The following is a 19,868-nucleotide window of genomic DNA, read 5'->3' on the forward strand; positions in this document are numbered from 1 at the left end:
TCGCTTTAAAACTTCTTGGAATGAATGTTTTTTTATATTTATACCTACAATAGCTGCAAATTTAAGGTGTAAATTTAAACGCTTTTGAAACGCCGTATACATCTATTTTGATGGGATTTTTCCGGCAATTTTCAAAGGTTTTATACCCGCTTATTAGCCTGCATATGTGTTCTATGGGTTATTGTTGTTGAAACAACAAGTGGTCCCAAACAAGGAAGTGGGACAAACAAAAAACAGCTAAAAGCGTAAAAAGGCCGACGACAACAAAAAAATCAGTTCTTGAGGGGGACTGATATAACTTCAAAGTAGAAAATCAATTACAGTTAAAAAAAACAACGATCAAAGGAAAAGTAGGCCTGAATAAAGAAAGAAAGTTTAAAAATACGGTATAATGCGTTGCTTTTTAAGTTTTGCCGCCCTCTCGGAACCTGCCGCCCCTGGATAAATCCAGAATATCCAGATGGCTGCTGCGCCACTGCCTGAATCTGGTATGTAAAAGCTTCTGTCAGAGGCCTCCTGGTCATGTACTGTGCAGTTCAGAATCATTAACAAACAGGAAAACACGAGACAAGTTAGATAGGCTAGTTGTTGTTAGACTTTGATACTGTACACTAATATGACGGTTTTAAACGGAGAACTGATACGACGTATAGGTAATACAATATTGTCTCAGACAATTTGTGTACAGGCAAACTAAGTAGAGTTGGGGGAGCATTACGACAGTCCCACGCTATGAATCTTCTCGTAGTTTTATCGCGTTATCGCTTGTCTTTCATGTTTAAAAAAAAATTTACAAGAAACTCAAATTTTCCGTTAAACTTGCATTCGAGGCAAAAATACACATAAATTTCAGGTTGAACTGATGACGTAAATACTACGTAAGCAACACATGAAGTGTCGCAGTTTCATCATGACACCATTTCGGTTTGCAAGTAGTCAACAACCTGAATTCTCACCGGATTTATTTGGGATAACATAGAAAGAACAGTCGATTCGTCGGTAAACAAAATATCCTTATTCTCGCTTTGCGTTGCAGTTGTTATTATTTCGTTTGCGTTAATGAGGGTTGATTGTCTAAGCCAGGGGTCGGCAATCTTTTTGAGCCGCGGGCCAATTTGATAAAATAAAATATACTGGCGGGCCGTAACTGCCGGGACAGCTTTTCTGAAACGCGAATATCTTACCCTTAAATCAGGGGTCGGCAACCTTTTGCTAGTCACGGGCCAAATGTCGAGCGTACAACTCTTTGGCGGGCCGGAATTTTCATTAATACTATAATTGCTAAATGCTAACACTACAGTTTGAAACTCAATAAGACACGGCGGGCCGTATTCTTGTGATAACTAATTAATATGTCTCGGGCCGGACGATTTCGCATGGCGGGCCGGATCCGGCCCGCGGGCCGTAGGTTGCCGACCCCTGGTCTAAGCTTTGGACGCCATCACCATTTGTTTAAAAGTTACAGGAAGTTACAAAAGAAGACAAACCCTTAAGAAAGCGTAGTTTAAAAAACTAATAAGCAAAAAGTTAGGAATGTTTCACAAAGTGGGATGCGCAGCCCACCGGTAGGGCGTGGCAACATGTTGGCGGGGCGTGCGGATTAAGATTTACTGTAATCACTTTCATATAGGTAACTTTACATTACCAAGCATATAGCCAAAATTGACAAAGACTTAAACATTGTATTCACAAGTACAGTAATATAAATTATGGCGTCCTGCACAAAGTTCTATAAAACTTCTTTCAAACCTTCAAAATGTTTACAGTTATGATCGCCATTTGCCACTGGGTATAACACTAGCAAGTAACATCAACTACCCTTTTGTATCGTAAACACTGTGGCCCAGTATGAAATGAACACGCACTGGAATAAGTAGGTGTGCACGGTATACGCCGATGTTACTAAACGGTTTCAGATTGCAGCTACGTTTAGGCTATAGATCTCTGATGAGCTGCGTTTTGAAGAAAACTTAATACAACTAATGCATTATTTGACAAAATTGACACACAATTTGAATTGAATCGTGTAGTTGTAAGAATTCTTGGTATAAAAAAAACGTAGTTTCGACCTTCGTAATTCCTTAAAATCCTTAATCTTAGTCCTTTAAAATAACGAAGTTCTGCACAAATAATGCCGCTAAACATTACGTTTGTTCCTAAACGTAAACGCCTTTCTTCGCCATACGACATACGTATTTAAATATGAGATTGTTCGCCAAGCGCCGAACAGGCTATGTGCTTACTTTTTGAACTTTGACATCGGCGAGACCATGAACACGTCTATCTTCATGCACTATAGCTATCGCAAGGGTGTTGGTCAGCTGAGTTTTGACAGTGAGATAACTGGGTAACGACAATGATACCCTCACCCTACCAAAAGGTTGGGGCCTCAAGACGAGCGTCTATTGTAGCGGTAGCGCCACAATTGCAACAGCAAAATTCGAGCCTTTTAATATGAAAATGTATTTATGTCCACCTACGCTCACCTTGAAATAACATGATTCAGATTTTAGCGACGTTAGCATATTAAAGAAATATAGATATAATATTTATATCTACGCAGCAATACCACCCAAGATACTAACTTCCTCAAAGGCTGTCATTTACAGTTTACGAAGACTGATTATATAAACCTCAAGGTCAAGTTACAGGATGGCAGAAGTTAGGCAGAAGAAAAAACGAACGTAAGGACACATAATGTATTTATTACAACCTCGACTTTGGGTCGGTCTATCGTCAGACAGGCAAAGCCAAAACAGCCTTCACCTCTTGAACTCGTGCAGTTTTATTTTTTACCTTGTGTGGGAAAAACTCCCCAATTAAGCGCCAAAATTTCAGCGCACGCAATTTCACGAACTGTATACGCTACCTTGCAAACGTGAGCTCAATCATAATTGCTAATTGTGGAAGGGCAAAAGTTAACGATTATTCTTTAGCAAACCTTGATAACATACAGCACAGGTGGGTTGTATCTTTGAAATAAATTCAATAAAGTATCAATAACCAGCATTTTGTAAAAACCTGAACTGAAAAAAGACACTATTTTTAATTGCGGCGACGCACACGGTCTTTATTTTTTGCATATCTAGCAAACTTACTTTTTTTTAAAATTTCAAACATGTAATTTATAGCTAGCAAAGGTAATAACAATTGTACTTTTGGGAATGTGATGTTAGAAATAAACGATTAGTCAACATGTGGCCATGCAGCCGTGATTGAATTACGCTGCGCTCTGTTTAGTTTTGAAAATTAATTACCGTAATAAATTAATTAAGGCTCCATAAAGTTAGCAGCTCAATTACAATTGAACAAATTACTGTAAACCACTTGCTGTCCAAGGCTCATACAAAACAGGTTGCAATTTACCTGTAATACGTCTGCACTAGCTGGTCGTTGATGCGGCTGTCCATCCGGTATCTCTGAAGATCTTCAAAAGCATCTTTTCCGCCGAGCACCGCAAGCACAATGATTAAGGGAATCATACAGACCTAGGAATGAATAAGTAAAGTGTTTATTGGGCATAAGGTCAAAGGTAAAAATGGAATGGAAAAATGTAAATGGAACGACAGCGTGATTGCAGAGAAACTCATTTTAAGCAAAAATATTTCGCTTATTTGTTATTAACAATATTTTGTTGTTTGTTATTTTCAACAACATTTCAATGATCCAGTATATACAAGGTTACAATAAGACTCTTTTTTGTTCACCTCTTTTCCAAAAGCGTTGATACTTGGCACCCAGTTAAGTATAATCAGGACTACAAAATAGAAGTTGGCCCATCGATGAAACTGTTCAAAAATGTTTTTCGGAAAAAATGACAGTATCGTGTATTTCGTAGTCTGCAATACAGAAAAGCTATATTACGTCCAACCAACACACAGGAAAGTCCACCGGGGTGAGCGTAGAACTAACGCAATTTCAATTGCATTTACGGGAAGAATCGGTTGAAAGCTTATAACTTTATAAACTGTATGTCGTAGTGGCAAGCAAAAATATACAATACAGTATTTACTTATTCACCCTTATTTTGTTATTGTGTGTTGAAAACACCCGTCTTTCGTATTTTGGGTGATGACGTCTGCAGAAATCGTTTCCATCTTTGTATTCCGGCTTCGGAGAATCCAAGTCGTTAAGCTCAACATGAGCGTCATTTTCCCCAGCGTCCAAATGGTTAGGTACGGTTCTATAATGCGAACGTCTTGTGGAATTCCATTGACCGGACAAGGGCTTATTAGTTCCAACAGAGCTTGCCTGGTCGGTGTGTGACGAAATCCTTTGCCACAGCCATCGAATAAGGAAGAAGAATTTTGTTTTGAAAATTTCGCGTCGCTCCACATTAGGACGAATAAACCTGGTCATTTGAAATGCGAGTAGCAACTTTACGGGCCCTGGAAGATGTTGTATACTTTTTCCGTGCTATACACGAATGTTCTATCATGGGCTATCCTGTGGCAGCAAAGTCACAAGATTGTACAGTGAACTAGTAAACCTAGTTGGCTCTTCATTGACTTCATAATACAGAAAAACACACTAACAGCCTAACAGGTACTACTGCACAGTGTTAAGAAAAACTATATGATATTTTTTCGTATGAACGTAGACCTTACTCGTTAAGAAACAAAACAACAACAAACAACCATAGAAAGTTAAGAACTATTGCGGCCAGCGGAAGCGGTAAATAATAAATATACACAGAATAGGCTACCAAGCTAACAACAACAAAAAATTTAAAAAAAAACAGTTCAGTAACTAAGCTCGAATAGTCTATCAAATCTTTAGTTGATTCTATAATAATAAATAATAGTCTCAAAGCCGAGCCTACTACATTGAGGTACAGTATTTATAAAAGATCAATATAGTGCTAGGGTTGTATTTATACGACGTCAAACGTATTACAGTGTTATACATGGACATCGTTCGTAGGCGTATCGTGTTAATTTTTACAATGCGTTTTCCTTCCTCTTCATAGCCTAATGCTGACAAAGTGTCCTTAACATCTACCGAAAACATTTATTAAAAGGACATTACGAACTATCTCACCAATAATAATCTGGGTGAAAACTCTCTATCTCTCTTTTCGAAACCTTTTTCCTCTCAGGAAGGTCGTGGGGGCAGCACCTCCCGCAACAGTTTGCGATGTTTCGCTATGTCTGCCAGTTTGGCTAAACGGATACCTAGACGTGACGAAGCCAGGCCAGTGATGTAATTGTACCTTCAGGTTCTTGGTCCACTCGTCGGTCTCTTACCGATTGGTGTGACAAGCATGACTTGGTTTGCAAGTCTTGACTCTAGATTTGAAGAAGTAGGGGCTTAACAATTATAGATTTATGGATATTGGTGCTACGGATTTGATCTAGTAGAGTTATACAATAAACCCTTCTTAAAAATTTCTTCTCTGAAGCCTGCACCCGTGAGCGCACTCTATATCGGTCATTATCCAAGATTCGTGACTATAAGTGAGAACTGCCTTGTAGAGTGAGAGCTTTGCGGTCTTAGAAAGCTTTCGTTTCATGTCAACCGAACGTTGAAGCTCACTCATGACTAAACTTGCTTTTCCAATTCGGGCGTCTAATTCAGTGTTCTGCCTTCCATCACTTGTAAATTACACTCCCAGATACTTGAACTTCGTTACCTATTTCAGTGTTTCTCCGCACACTGACTGGGGTTTCTTGAGAGGCAGAGTTCCTCGGTTTTTCTTTCTGCTTATTTTTATCGCGACATCACTTCAAACCTCAGTGAAAACTTGACCACCTAAATACCGGTAGTTTTTCGGCTGGTAGACGCCAAACGGTCGAAAATTTTATTTATATTCCATTAGAGCACTAGACTAAGCTGAACATTCAATTAAGAAAATCATTATAGGGCTAACTAGGTTTTTGAAACCATATCACTGCTGCACTAGTAGGTTAAGGTAAATCTTATTTGAAACATTCATCTTTGTCTAATTTACGGCTACGGCAACTGAGTCCAGACGTATGGCGACTTGAAATGTAGGCAAATATAACAGCAGCACATCCATTGTTCTGTTACATATATATACTGCATTACATACATATTGACATACTACACTGTTAACCTCAGAAAAACCGGAGCGGAGAGGCCAGCGCTTTGACAGGCAAAGTTAAAAACACAAATTCATTACAGGTTTCACCTAAACATAATAAGCTAACTTTCACAGTCAGACCTATTAGACAGCGTACGGTAGCCTATGAACATTGACAATTAAGACTAAGTTGTTGTCTGGGACCGTATGCACAGTTCTCACCAGTAGCCAACAGTGTTGTAATGACTCGAGTCAAAGTCCAAAATGACTGAAGTCATGTTATGATGATTGTTACGGCAAAAAAGACAACTTAAGGTAACAAAAGCGGATATTTTTCAAAAAAATTACAGCTCTGCGTAAAGTGTACCAACCAAACTACTTTATAGATAGTTCGACGTTATAGTGACCAATTTTATGCAACGCATAATGTGACCTCAAAATAGTTTTTACGTTAAAAGCATTGACTTGACTTGACTCGAGTCATAACTCAAAACGTCTCGAGTCGGAAAAGAATGATTTGGCTACAACCCTAGTTACCTAGTAGCCAACTTACCCATGCTAAACGTCATGTCAGCGGTAGGTAGTTTGACCATGGACTACTATAAAATACTAAAAAGAACTTTGTGTCATGCTAAAAGCAGTCGAGTTATGGGACTACCTAAGCTAGTGCGAAGTCCAAGTTGTTTACCTTCGTCGCCAAGCAACAGAATCCAAACTCAATACAGATTGTTAGACAACGTCATAACTACCCTTTTGGGATTTGACTAACGTCATTATAACTTAGGTAGCTGTAACCTAAGATCACAGGAGTTAATAGAGAGACTTATAGTCTGTAACGCTTACAACTATTGTGGTTTCAAATGCATAAAGCAAGGTTTTGCCATAAAATCTTACTTGCTGCTTTTTCTAGTCTACTGCTGTAAAATAAATAATACGTCAAAATTTGATTGCGGAAAAAAGCTTAGTGGAATTCTACTGTGAAAACAGGGAATTCCTTGAGTGTTTGGGAAACAATTCACATCAAATTGGAAGAAGGCATTGCCAAATCCATTAATAACGAACTAACGCCTAATACGCAAGTTTATGGGTACAGCTGCTTTAGCGCGTTTGAATAAACATAGCTGGCTGAATATAATCATGCTTGGCATATGCTTGTAATTTCACGAAAAATCAGGCTGGATATGCTTATAAACAAAAAATGTAGCAGGCTAATTAACTAAATGCAGCTATAGACATAGTTAAAACTGTATTGGTGTTCACCGCCCTAGTAAATTTCAGCAAGTATTCATAGTCTGTCCACAAATGTCAATCTACTGGTGAAAATAAAAAATCATGCTACTGATACAGCACGCAGTTCGGCTATTTGGCAGTATGGTCACAGTGTTGCTCTACCACAGCATATGCTTTTAGTGAGAACTCTGTACCCAGGCCCTGGTCTAATGCAACAAGTGCAAGCCACTACCGGTATGGCCACATACGATGGCACATTTATAACCTTTGTGCATTGTATTGTTTAAAAAGATAATTGCGTTTGTTATCCTTTGGCCAGGGCGTGCCACAGTTACAGTTTTGGTTAAGTCGTCACAACCAATCGATTTTTACATAAGATTGATAATAATAGAGTAATATGACTGGTCACTGAACATTTAAAATTCAAATTAACGCAAGCATGTTTTTCTGTGCACAGCAGAGTTGCGAAACTTATTAGATGGATTACTGATGGCTGTAACTCAATGGAAAAAATTCAACGTCCGAAGCTATTTTTAACAGTTTCATGTTAACGTAACTACAGTAACTTTCATGTTATAACATAGTGACCTAAATCTATTTTTTTAATCAAAATCTGATTTTAATTAACCCTAAAATCCTAAACAATAAATTCGAAATATTGTGGCAGCCTAATTAAAATCAACTCTTGGCATGCCCATTCTCCTCACCAAACCGCCAATTTCTAACAGTGGGCTGCATTTGCACTTGCTTTCAGAAAAATAGTCTTTTTTGTTACGTTGACTACTTGCATTAATAACAACAGAAGTAAGGCCGCCACTATTACACCAGAAAAAATCAAGCATTCGAAGCTATTTTTCACAGTTTCTGGTTAACCTAAAGTAAATGTTATAACATACATAGTAACCTAAATGTACCTTCTAATCTAAATCTAACTCCAAAAAAAAAACTTTAATAGCTATGATCAACTTTTTGCATAACCCTTCTCCTAACCTAACCGCATATCTTTAACAGCAGGCTGCGTGACCTACATACGGTGAAGTTGTCACTTCGTAAAAGTAATAGCAGTACCTCATACCCCAATACCTAATACCATACCTAATGAAACACAGAAGTGACCATTTCGCCATAATTAGGTCGTCCAGTCCGTTGTTATAGATTAGATAAGTAAGGAGCATGTTTTTGCAAAAAGTTGATTGTAGCTAATTAGGGTTTAACCGAAGTTAGATCAAGGTTAGAAAGAAGATTAGGTTAGGTTTAGGTTACCATGCTCAGAAGGTAGATGCTATAAAAATTTAAATTAGGTTAACAAGCAAGTTGTTTCGAACGCACGGTTTTTCCAGTGAAGTAATGATAGCCCATGAAATACTGAAACTAACTTGCTGAAATGTACCTTTTTTAAGTTCTAGAGACTTCCCTGAAGCTTTTTAAAGACTAACACTTTCAAAACAATCTGACCGTAGTATCAACAGCATTTTCAATAAAAAAAACTTTCAATTAAATCATCCCTTTCACTTGAGCTTTCTTGTAAGTGCGATTTCACAACGTTGGTTGAGTACTCATCTCCGTAAAAGAATTCCCGAGAGTTTTGTTGAAAGCAAAGTATTGTAAGTAGTGCCGGTCAGCTCACTTCACATGTTTTCACGAAAAACGCTGCTAAACAGAACCAAGGTCACCCGTGTAGATTTGGCCTCAAAACTCCCGCTGGGCTCGCCCCATGACACACAGTACGGTTAATAAGCACTATGAATAGGCTTGTCATGTTTGATGGCTCTAGGTTCACCCTGCAACGTATGGTTGACGCCAATATTGGCGTTTTACAACACGCATTCATATGTTCCTGGTAGCATTGCTTTATGCTTGCGTTTCAGCTCAAATCAATGAATCATGTTGCCTTGTTATTGCAAAGCTGCGTTCACTTCATCACAATTGACTTGCGATTTGCGCCTGCCATCTGTTCTGTTGAGACCAATCGCCGCCTGCAAGAAGAAAGTTAATTACCGCAATCAGGCTGACTTAATTGAAGCAGGATTGCTTACCAGTTTCCACCGCAAATTACCACCGCTAAAATGGTAACGGATTGTATAAAGTGACGATATAGCACACCAAGTTTTCAGAACAATGAAGAACGTAAGCTGATAACCACTTTCCGCATTTTTTGTTAATTATGTCAAGCCGCATAACTTCCTGAGATAGGACACAGGCATGTTTCTGCATAAGCCTATATACACATGGCGGCCTTATGAATGAGTTTAACGATCTGCACATCACTTATTTATTATACTAGGTCATTTCATTAAATTTCCTATCAGGTCTGTTATAAAGCAAGCATGCTTTGCCCACTCATAAGATTTTCGTGAAAGAAACGTTGCAAACCATTTTGCTAAAAGTTGACTTCTGTGGATAGGACAAAGCTGACGACGCAATTCATTTTCACTAGCTTTGTTAAAATACTTTAATTGCGAATGCCATGACGTAAAGTAGACTATAGAATGAAACTTATGTGACCAACTTATGCGACCAACGCATATCCTGAATGTTCATGTTGTAGCCAGCTAGGTTTAGGTTGTTATGTTATAACATTTACATTCGGTTTACAAGAAACTGTGAAAATAGCTTCGAAGGCAAGGGCAGATTTTATCCAGTGAAATATTGGCGGCCAAACCAAAATAAACGACTTCATAAAACAGGCTATATTTAACAATTTTTTTATAAGAAGTGACAAAATTACTGTAATTGTACAGTAATGTGCTAACACACGAATGAATAAGGTAGTCTAAGTCAAGAAATGGCCGGCTGGTAGCCTTTGCCATATAGGCCTACTAGTATAACGATTTGACACCTCATAGAATATTTGAAATAATAATAGGGTATACCAAATCGCATGAAAATAGTCGATCAAATTCAATAAACGTAACAAGTTACGTCTGGTAATAAAATTCTGCTTCTCGTTGTTTACTTTGTGGTGATTTAGTAATACAATTATGACGTTTTCACTGAATATGATTATGTGATTGTAAACGTATATGCGTCAAGTGTGCTGCTAACACGTCACAAACGACCCTATTGGTTTTACCTGCTGGTGTGTAGACTTGTATTACTATAAGCTGTCATTGCAATGAAACGAAACTTTTTGCTAATCTACAGTTTCTACAATCAATCGGTAGTTCTGCTTAAACCCTACACAGCTTTCCACTGTATTTGGAATCTTGAAGTCAAGTCTATCACACTCGAAGACGTCAACGGTCTGAAATGGAAGCGAAAATAAAGCCTATTAAAAACCATCACGAATTTGCACGTGTTGCTTGTAGGAAATGACGCGGTCAACAACATGTATGTCGCGACACGTGAGCAATCAATGAAATTGTTATTACATAATACATATTGTTATTAATCACCATACTTCAAATGGATACCAATAGATCCAAATACTAATGACATAATGATAAGTGATCCAAATAGGTATACAGCCTAGTATGAAATGTCCTGGTGCTATTTGTATATTCAACAGAAGTGTTAAAAAAATACTTGCTACATCTCATATTACTTAATTAAGAAACGCATTTTCTAAACATAATCACTAAAGAATATAGTGTACCCTCTGATAAAAGAATGTACTATAAAGAATAAAAAGAACACAATTGAAAGACACTAAATACTATGGCAAAAAGACAGGTGTGCTGTGGACTTGGCGGTTGACTTTGCTTTTGCCGCTTAAAACAGTTTGGGGCAGCGCTGACAGCAAATGGCATAAATGCCTTTGCATTGAAGTCTTACTTTGATAAAACGCATGGAGCCGGTCGCCCAGTAGGCCGTAGTATAGTAAACATGGAGATTTGCATAACTACGTCGCACTTACCTTGTGGCGGCTTTAATGCAGCAGAGAATCCGTGATTAACTTTTTGTGTTCCAACTTTTGTATTGTGCCCGGGTGACTATGGCTTAGTAGGAGTTACGGCAAACGTCTACGACAATAACAATTAGAAAGGCGTGCCGCAAGTTGTCTGAGTACGATTGTACGTAGCTACACAACGAATTGAAATTAACGTCGCCTTTTTCTGTTGTCGCCATAAATTCATTGTACGTTGGCTCTGTGTATGCTGGACTTGGATTTTGAGAGCAATTGTTATACTACACTTGATATTATTTCGTCATTTTATGTTTCAGCTTAACTTGATGGCAGCACCTCAATCATACTACATACATTCTGTTTTAATTTTGGTTTAGTTTTTCTGTCAATGCGTTGTGGTTATTCTTCCTTACATACTCATTACATTTTTGGAAGAAAATTTACACACATCTATCTTTGGTGATATGTGCTTTACCACAAAATATTATGGACAAGTTTTGTCAGATATATTTGTTAACATCTCTTGCTTGATTAAATGGCAACTTGTTTTAGCACTTGCCCCTCAGTTTAACCGATCGAGGGAACTGTCAGCTAAACTACTTTGTTTAACAATGGCAAAAAATAAAGGATACGAACAAACGCAAAATTGGTAATTGGTCGTAACCAGAAGAGCGTGTGGTGCAGCCCGCTGCTTTCCAATAGCGCCCTGCTATTGCTTGCTACTCAGTAATCGATAGGCTGTTATTGGTGACGTAACACCAAGCTGCTGTTGATGAATACTCAATAACAAGTTATTTCAGTAAAATGAGCGGTTGATGCGGAATTTTTCAAAAAAATTGTGATTTTGTTTTTAGAAAGGAGTATATATAAATATCGGTTGTGTGGGTAAGGATAGAGTAATTTGTGTTCACTTAGATTTTGAACACCTTTGACGTAAACAAAACATTAAGCTGTCCAGTTTTCAGCAGCAATAGTAGAATTCTGCTGGAATAATCACACTCTGCTGTTTATTACGTCACGAACAATAACGTCTTAATTACAGAGCAGCAACGAACAGCAGGGTGCTACTCGAGCAATCGCTTTTGATTACGTCATGAACAGCAACCTAGCGTTACACATCACCAATAGCAGCCTGTCAGCTGATGACAGGTTAATTGAGAACTTAATGTTTTGTTTACGTCAAAGGTGTTCAAGGTCTACGAGAACACATGTGCCAGCTGATTGGTCACTGGTCCCAGAAATCGAAATTTGAATTTAGCTTACAATTTTTTTCTTGAAAAGAGCTAAAAGCATAAGTAAGTAAAACCTTATAAAGTAAAGTTGTGTTTTCCCTTGGTGTCGCTAGATAGACCGTTTACTTCAAAGATTCGAGCAAACCATTAAAAGATTTTTGTTTACTTTGTTTACAACCACATCTTTGCTGTAAGTAAATGCAAGCGTGAGCTGGATTTGATGTAAAAACCCTATTCTTCTCTAAGACAATTCCACATTTTTCTTTAAAACACTCAAAAGTGATAAAATTAAAAAAATATTTTTGAGAATGCTGTGTGAGAGAATGCTAAAAATTTCATAAAGATACTTGGTATATCCAATAATGTTTTGTTCTTCTTTACCATTGTTTGCAGTTAGACTTCTTGTAGCATTGCTGTGAACCAAAACAGCAACACAGGTGATAAAATAAAGTTACGTTCACCAACGACAAAAATGTGGCAAAGTCTATATTGTTATATGCAGCGCAGGTCTTGGACATTCATTTTAAGGAAAATAGTGTTAGTTAAGGCGCGTAAGGGACGAAAGTTATATGGCTGCAGCCAGCACCAATGAGTTAAGTTCATGCTGTATATTTTTGCCATTGACCGCTGTGCGTGCCAGACTGCAGAGTTTGCCACAGGCGCACTCAATACTGCTTTTTGATGAACTTCAGAGCCGCACTTAAGGTGCGTTATTTTGCACCTAATGACTTGGACAGAACTTCTATGCACTCAACTTTCAATTAATTTAAAGACTGAGTAAGTCAAACTGACCGCATTACTGTGTAAGTGCGCACTTCCATTGCGTCTGAGAAAATTTGTGCACCGCACTTGCCGTTATTGGTTGTTTGGGTACCCAAGATCTTGTTGAAAACGGCCAAACTCTGCAGTCCGAACTACAAAAAATGTCAGAATGAGAACAGGAGTACTGAGGGATTTGTGAGTGAGGATTAAAATGGCTTGCATTTACACCATTTCAATTTTGAGCCCAGCCCATTTTCAATTGCGAGTCCAGTCCATTTCTATTTGGCTGACTGTCTCTAGGCTGGTGAGCCTATTTTCCTAGGCAGCAAGGTGCATTCCACGTTGAGTTACAGAATGGCATCTGAACGCACGAGATTCATCAAAATGCAAGCCAAACTCTTTTATCTTCACGTGAATTTATAACAAACAGAAATGTTTAAAAAGCTGGTTATGAAAACGCAAAACTAAAATCAATAAATAAAAAAATTGAGGCCTCAGTGCAATCCATCGCGCCAAAATTTATGTGTTTGCCCACACGGTTTCTCATCAAAAACTCGCATACTTTTCAGTCAGCTTATGCTTAGAGCTGTACGGTCACGGGTTGAGTGGCATTAACTTGGTTTGACCTCAGCATAACATGATAAAAATGCACATCTTTGCACAACCATAACAGCTGTAAATTTCTTTTGCCCTTCTGTTTGCTCTTGTTTAAACAAAAAAAGTTCACAGTTTTTAATGACCACACTTGGCATCACGCCTTTGGCGTATTCGTAAAGTATGCTAAACTGACCTTCGACGTACACAACACTTGGAATGCAGCCTGCCCTATTTCATGAGATAACTGTTTGTTCAAAACTATTGTATAGTTTCTTCTCATTAACTTAATTTCCATATATTATAACATAAGAAATCTTAACCTGACATTCTAATCATATGTATGTTGTAATAACATTTAGACTCTTAAGTTTACAGCCAGGTATGAATGGTGCTTGCTTCTGTTCAGCAGTACTGGTGAACAGTTGAAAGTTCGGGCAGTAAAACAAAAATCACAAAAATAAATAAGAAATTTGTATCCATCGGAATTTGCACATAAGACAAGCTCGGTAACCAGGATTCAAGCGGTGATGAATCATCGTCAAGTTTAGATCATGCACAGAAGCTTTTGCTTTACTTCTAGCTGTTTTATTAATTTATCTGTTTTGCTCCAGTCGTAGTTTGCCCTAAAAAGTTTGTATTTTTTGTTACTCTATGTTTTTCTATGCTTTTTAAACAAAGGCCAATTACTATCTAGCCCAATTAAGAGTTAAAATTATTTACATGTTTAATGCAAAAAACTGCATTACTGGCATAGAATTTGAAAATGAATATTGGTGACGGACTTTCAATTCAGGTCCGGGAAGTGAATGGAAAGGCTACTTCTGGTATTTATATTCAACCTAACCAAGCTCGTACGGCATCAAAAACTCCTAAGGTGAAAACTCAGAACAAGTTTCAGCGATATTCTTCAAGAAGAAATGCCACTCGAATTGCCCCATCCACCACAGAAACAAACATTCTTCCAAAATCAAGGGCGGTGAATCCAAAGGTGTCCACTGCCAAGCAAGAAAACAATGCTATCAAGGAAGTGCAGAATAATAAGAGCATTACATCGGTAGAGGGCACTGCTACCCCTGGCAGTGGTTCGCCAGGAACTAATACCCCTAAACCTGATACTTCATTAAAAGAGATAAAAAAAGGTCCTTCAAATGTGAGAGAGAACAAACTGAAATCAAGGATGCAGCAGCAGGCAAAAGCACCTTTTACTAATAAAACCAAGCAAAAACGTTCTGAAAAAGAATCAAAGGCAACAGTTAATTCTGATCCAGCTTTTGTTACCCTCACTCAGGACCAATTCAACACCATTCTCAATTTGGTAAAAAACCAGCAAGATATCAACATTTCAAAGACTTTGAAAACAGCAAATCAAAATGACACAAATGGTGGCGCTGAAAAGCCATCGACAGAAGACAACAATGAGAGTGAAAAAATTGCTCCACCTGGCACTGTAACTGAACCAACATCCATTCCAGGTTTGGACTTGAATGATTCAGAACCAACAGAGAAATTAGAAAAAAATAAAATCAATGAAGCAAACAACAAAGGCTCAAATAAACACTCATCCAACAATGAAGAAGACAAAGAGGGTAGTAGGTCATCAGAAAATGACAAAAATCTTCTGAAAGTTGATTCAAAGGAAGATGAAGTTAAAAAAACAGAACAATCTTCGGCATCATCTTTCTTTTTTGGAGATGCCGCTAAAGTGGATGATTCAAAAAGACGAGAAGAACAATTAAGATGGAGAGAAGAACTCGATCAACAAATCAAAGCAAAGAAAGAAAAAGACAAAGAAGAAACAAGAAGGAGTTTAGAGGTTGTGGATGATATTCCTTGGGCTAGCCACTTTGACACAATGCAACCATCAACAAAGAAAATTAGTGAAAATGCGGAAAAAATTTCCACTCCACCCCCTGAGGATGCAACAAAGCAAAGCCAGTCAGTTGTTCATACAAAAACAACTGATCCATCTGTACCCGAAGCCAATACCTTACCTATTGTTGGAATCTACAATGGAGAAACAAACAATACTTTAACTGCCAGAAGAGATTCTAATAGTCATTTGAGAACAATGACATCTCTTCTTGACCCTTCTCAAATTGATGCTATGGAAGTGAGACGTCGTAAGCAACAGGAACAAAGACGCGCAATTGAGGCACAAATGGAAGAACAAAAAAAGATGAAGAAGAATGCAGAGGAGCTAAAACGGCAGGAAGAAGAAAGAGAAGAACAAAGACTCGAGGAGGAGCGGAGGCAAATGATCACGCAGTTTGAACAAGAAAAGAGCAAGCAGCATCAAATAGAAGAGAAGCGTGACCGTCAAACTCAAGAACTTCACAAGCAGATGCAGAGAGCTCAAGCATCTGCAATGAAAGAGAAATTTGAACGAAGGCAGAATGCTCTCAAAAGCCATGGACATGATACATCTAGGCTTGAAAAAACTCATAGGTTTACTCTTGAAAAAAACAATGCAGAAATCCATGTTGAACATCCTTTGTCGAACAAAGTTCCACCGTTAAATATAAGAAATCTTCACTCTGAAAGTCTTTCCAATGTTTCTTATTCTAATTCACCTGAACCATCAGCTCGACAAAACCTGAAACAAAACAGTCTTGCCCCTTTATCGGTTGTAGCTAACAGAGACGATGGTGGAGCAATCAAACTGGAAATTTCTCTCAATCAAACCCCACAAAAAAATTCACTAGTTGCAACAGGTGTTCAAACAGACAATGGCAACAGTTCTCGTTTTCTTGACTTTTTAAGTGATGATGATGGAACTGAGTACATGCCATTGCCTCATCCAAGTGGACATCCCGGTAAGAATGTCAATAAAAAGAAATCAAGGAAGAGCCAGATTGATAGAAGAGATAAACAAAACCAAAATCAGTATGATATCTATTCACGCACTAATCAACCATATCAAGGCCAGTCTTCTGAGAATATTAAAAAAGAGAAGCCGAAATGGGGAGTGGGCCAGCGGCAAAAGAAGTTTGTGCCTGCGTCAGAGCGATACCTTTCAACACAGGAGAAAGAACGTCATGATGAGAATGTGCGACGGCATGCAGAGTATTTACTTGCCCAGCAAGCTCTGAATGACAGAGGAAGATTGGTTGCAACGCAAAAAAATAAACATGATCTGAAGGGGACTATATCATCAAAATCAATGACAAATATTTCAAACAGTGTAGCAACAACACAAAATAACAGAAGATCTGTTTCACCCCCAGTTCCAGCAGTCAAACGTCAAATTCGTGATGCACAGGCAAAGAATAAAATGGAACATCTGAAACATCGTCCAGATACAGCGCTATCTGTTACCACAGAACAAGTCAAATATGATTCATCAAGGCATACGAGAGAATCGCCTGTTCCTAATTCTGATGAGTTTGTTGAGTATAGACGTAGCGAAACCATCCTCAACACAGCTAATCAAAGGCCATTAAGTGAAGAAGGATCTTTCGTACAGAATGCATACCGAGAACAAAATAAGCATGACAATGCACGTAATCCTCCTCCTGTCCCAGCAGCCAAGGATCCACTCTTTAATGCTGATATAGTCAAGCAAAGGGATCGGCAAGATAAAATCTTGAAGGAAATATCAATCTTGAGACAAGGTCTGTTGCTAAAGCAACGAGAGGTTGCAAGTTACCCAGCCACAATGGCTGAATCCAGCAAAACGTCACTAAACGGCAATTTGCCAGAGCGAACCAATGAACTTGATAAAACATGAGCGTTAGTTTCATCTTAGTTTACTTTGTGGTATTTTTGGTCTGATTAAGGTGTACCCTTTCATTGTGCTACAAGTGTAATGGTTTTGTCGTGATGAGTGCTAGATACACAAACTTTGTTTAATTTGGTGAGTACGCCCATAGGTTTGGCAAAAAGTGTTTGTTTTTTCCCTGTATGCCGATACTTGTCTTTGTTATAGTGAGCCAATGGTTCTTTTGTATAAATATTAGCTTGATAAAATGTCTTTGTTGTACTTCAATCCACTGTAGTTGTCAAATTGGGAATTAGCTCGCCCTATGTTTGCCAATTAGTTATATATATATGTACTCGTGTATTATACTGCTTTTTGGTGCACCGTAGTGTGCTATTGTGTTATACATATTGTTTGTGATAAATTGGAGATTGCTGTTGCAAAATATTTATCTAGAGTTGCATTTGTTGTATTCATTTCACTAAATGCATTTTTTCCTTTTGAGATGCTAAACGTTTGTAAAGCTGTTTCAATGTAACATGCCCATAGAAAATTTTAGCATTGGTAAACACCAAAATATATTCAATATACTCGTATCTTTCGTTTATGTAATAAGGTAGGTTATGTGATACTTAAGATTTGACATGACTTGTGCACGCAGAATATTAAATAACATATGTGTATTAAATGCCAGACAAGTTGTAAACAAAAGATTACAGCTAATAAAGAAAAAATACTCGATATCTCTTGCACTAACAATAGTACAAATACACTTGCAAAACACTCAGTATATGCTGTTTTGTGTCATTAAGGTGCTGAAAGCGAAATAGTAGTTGATACTTAATATTATTCTCAATATCAGAAGAAGCTAATTTCGATTCATATTGTGAGTATGTTGGGTCAACACATGAGAAATGGGCTATTGTTAAGTTGTTTCCTTTATTTTTACTTTGGATATTGAAATGGTTTGTTTACTTTCTTTGGTATGCAGACTGTTGGATATCTTAACACAAATTTGCTGTTTGCATTGTCTTCCCACATATTGGTTTAAACCTGTGATCAGTTGAAAAATTGTCAGTATTTTTATGCTTGTCAATGCATTAATGTTTTCGTAGTTTCTATTGCATTTTTTCTACTTCACTTAAAGATATATATATTTTGTTCTTTGTAAATGCTTTATGTTTTTATGTGTGGTTTATAGGAACTTCGGAAAAACACACCACATAGGCAGCAGCAATTGAATATTGCAATATTGGTTTGTTGGAAACTTTAAGGCTATGGATGACTCTCAGCACATAATAAGTGGCCATTTAAAAGACTTTGACTGGCAATTGAATGTAAGTACTCGGTGTCCTTACAGTAGTAAGCCAACCAGTTGTTAGTAAATTTGCAGTCGGTGTTGGAAAAGTAAACTCATTAAAACAGAAATGCATACTTTCTTTGTTACTTACTTGTGAAACACCTTGTGTATTTTGACATGTAACAACAAATCTTAGCCAATAATCTTTCTTCTTCAGCTCGCTTTATCAAGTGATAAATTAGCGTCACTGAATCAACCATTAGTAAATGTTGACTTTGATCTTCAAACAAAATCTACACAAACCAGCTTACATTCTGTGGAAATGGATGGTGATGAATTAGATAAACTGGTTGCTGCGCTTGAGCAAGCAAATAAGGTATGAAATAAGTATTTGTTGATAAACATGTTTTCTGTACCACTACAAGTGACATCCTTAGCCGATTAGTTTGTTATTTTTAAAATAACCGTTTTCATTTAAATACAGAATATATTCAAACCAGTATGCCCCAATGTCCTTAAGTATTATTTTAATTTAGCATTGTACAACTCTGTCGATTGACTTTGATCAACGGTGACTTCATTTAACCTTTGTGGTCATGCAAAAAAATTATAAAATATATCATTATGTTGTTTTAATCAGTCCAGCCATGATGTAGTTTCTGGCATTAAAGGTAGTGAGCGATATCAAAACATTTACTGCCAGCCCACTGAAAATCTCTGACCTAACTCAAAAGTTTAAAATATATTCAACTTGTTATCTTTTTAAATGCAGGCCTTACAACAAGCAAAATGAATGGCTGGAATTTGGTATTTATTATAAATTTTTTGCGCCTAATTAATTTTTCGGATTATGTTTTACATGTTTGAGTTTTATAGCAAATGACTATGGTTGTACAAACATTATCACATTTGGTCCCTCCACTGCTGTCAGCAAATAGGAGTGAGAATATTTAAGAACAATTATTTTATTGAAGCAGCCAATGAGTGCTAATATTTTATTTCATAAAAATAGAGTAAAGTATTAACATGATCTGGCTTTATAAAGGGTTATCATGCGAAATTATCTGTTAACCAATTACTATGCTGTTGTTTTTGATGTTTTGTTGTGTTGTATGTTTTTTGCTAGTGCAATATATTCATTAAATTTCATTTTTATGCAA

The 19,868-nt window shown here is 37.4% G+C and overlaps 2 protein-coding genes across 4 annotated transcripts in view; one reads left to right on the plus strand and one right to left on the minus strand.

Annotated features, from left to right (window-relative positions):
* The window catches only part of LOC143451725 (phospholipid-transporting ATPase VD-like), a 32,319-nt gene extending 27,720 nt beyond the window's left edge, over nt 1–4,599 (minus strand). The window contains exons 1-3 of one of the 2 annotated variants that reach the window (XM_076952447.1): nt 4,021–4,599; nt 3,708–3,839; nt 3,367–3,488 (exon numbers count right to left, since the gene is read on the minus strand). In XM_076952447.1, the coding sequence (XP_076808562.1) occupies nt 3,367–3,488; nt 3,708–3,839; nt 4,021–4,359 (593 nt within the window). In that variant the 5' untranslated portion in view covers nt 4,360–4,599. The remainder of the gene's footprint in view (nt 1–3,366; nt 3,489–3,707; nt 3,840–4,020) is intronic. The other variant, XM_076952469.1, reaches the window with a different exon arrangement.
* A 9,454-nt stretch (nt 4,600–14,053) lies between these two features.
* LOC143451763 (coiled-coil domain-containing protein 66-like) lies at nt 14,054–19,868 on the plus strand. Of its 2 annotated transcripts, XM_076952498.1 has the most exons (4): nt 14,054–18,294; nt 18,610–18,745; nt 18,926–19,084; nt 19,481–19,868. In XM_076952498.1, the coding sequence occupies exon 1, from the start codon at nt 14,475–14,477 to the stop codon at nt 17,436–17,438; it is 2,964 nt and encodes a 987-aa protein (XP_076808613.1). In that variant the 5' UTR covers nt 14,054–14,474; the 3' UTR covers nt 17,439–18,294; nt 18,610–18,745; nt 18,926–19,084; nt 19,481–19,868. The 2 variants fall into 2 exon arrangements, with proteins under 2 accessions (XP_076808613.1, XP_076808606.1); XM_076952491.1 differs by having other exon boundaries at nt 14,054–18,745.

Source organism: Clavelina lepadiformis, chromosome 1 (genome assembly GCF_947623445.1).
Source record: "Clavelina lepadiformis chromosome 1, kaClaLepa1.1, whole genome shotgun sequence".
In the NCBI taxonomy this organism is placed as follows: Eukaryota; Metazoa; Chordata; class Ascidiacea; order Aplousobranchia; family Clavelinidae; genus Clavelina; species Clavelina lepadiformis.

What these genes read in the sequence shown, in the direction of transcription:
- LOC143451763 (XM_076952491.1), top strand. Translation starts at nt 14,475, where the DNA reads ATGAATATTGGTGACGGACTTTCAATTCAGGTCCGGGAAGTGAATGGA.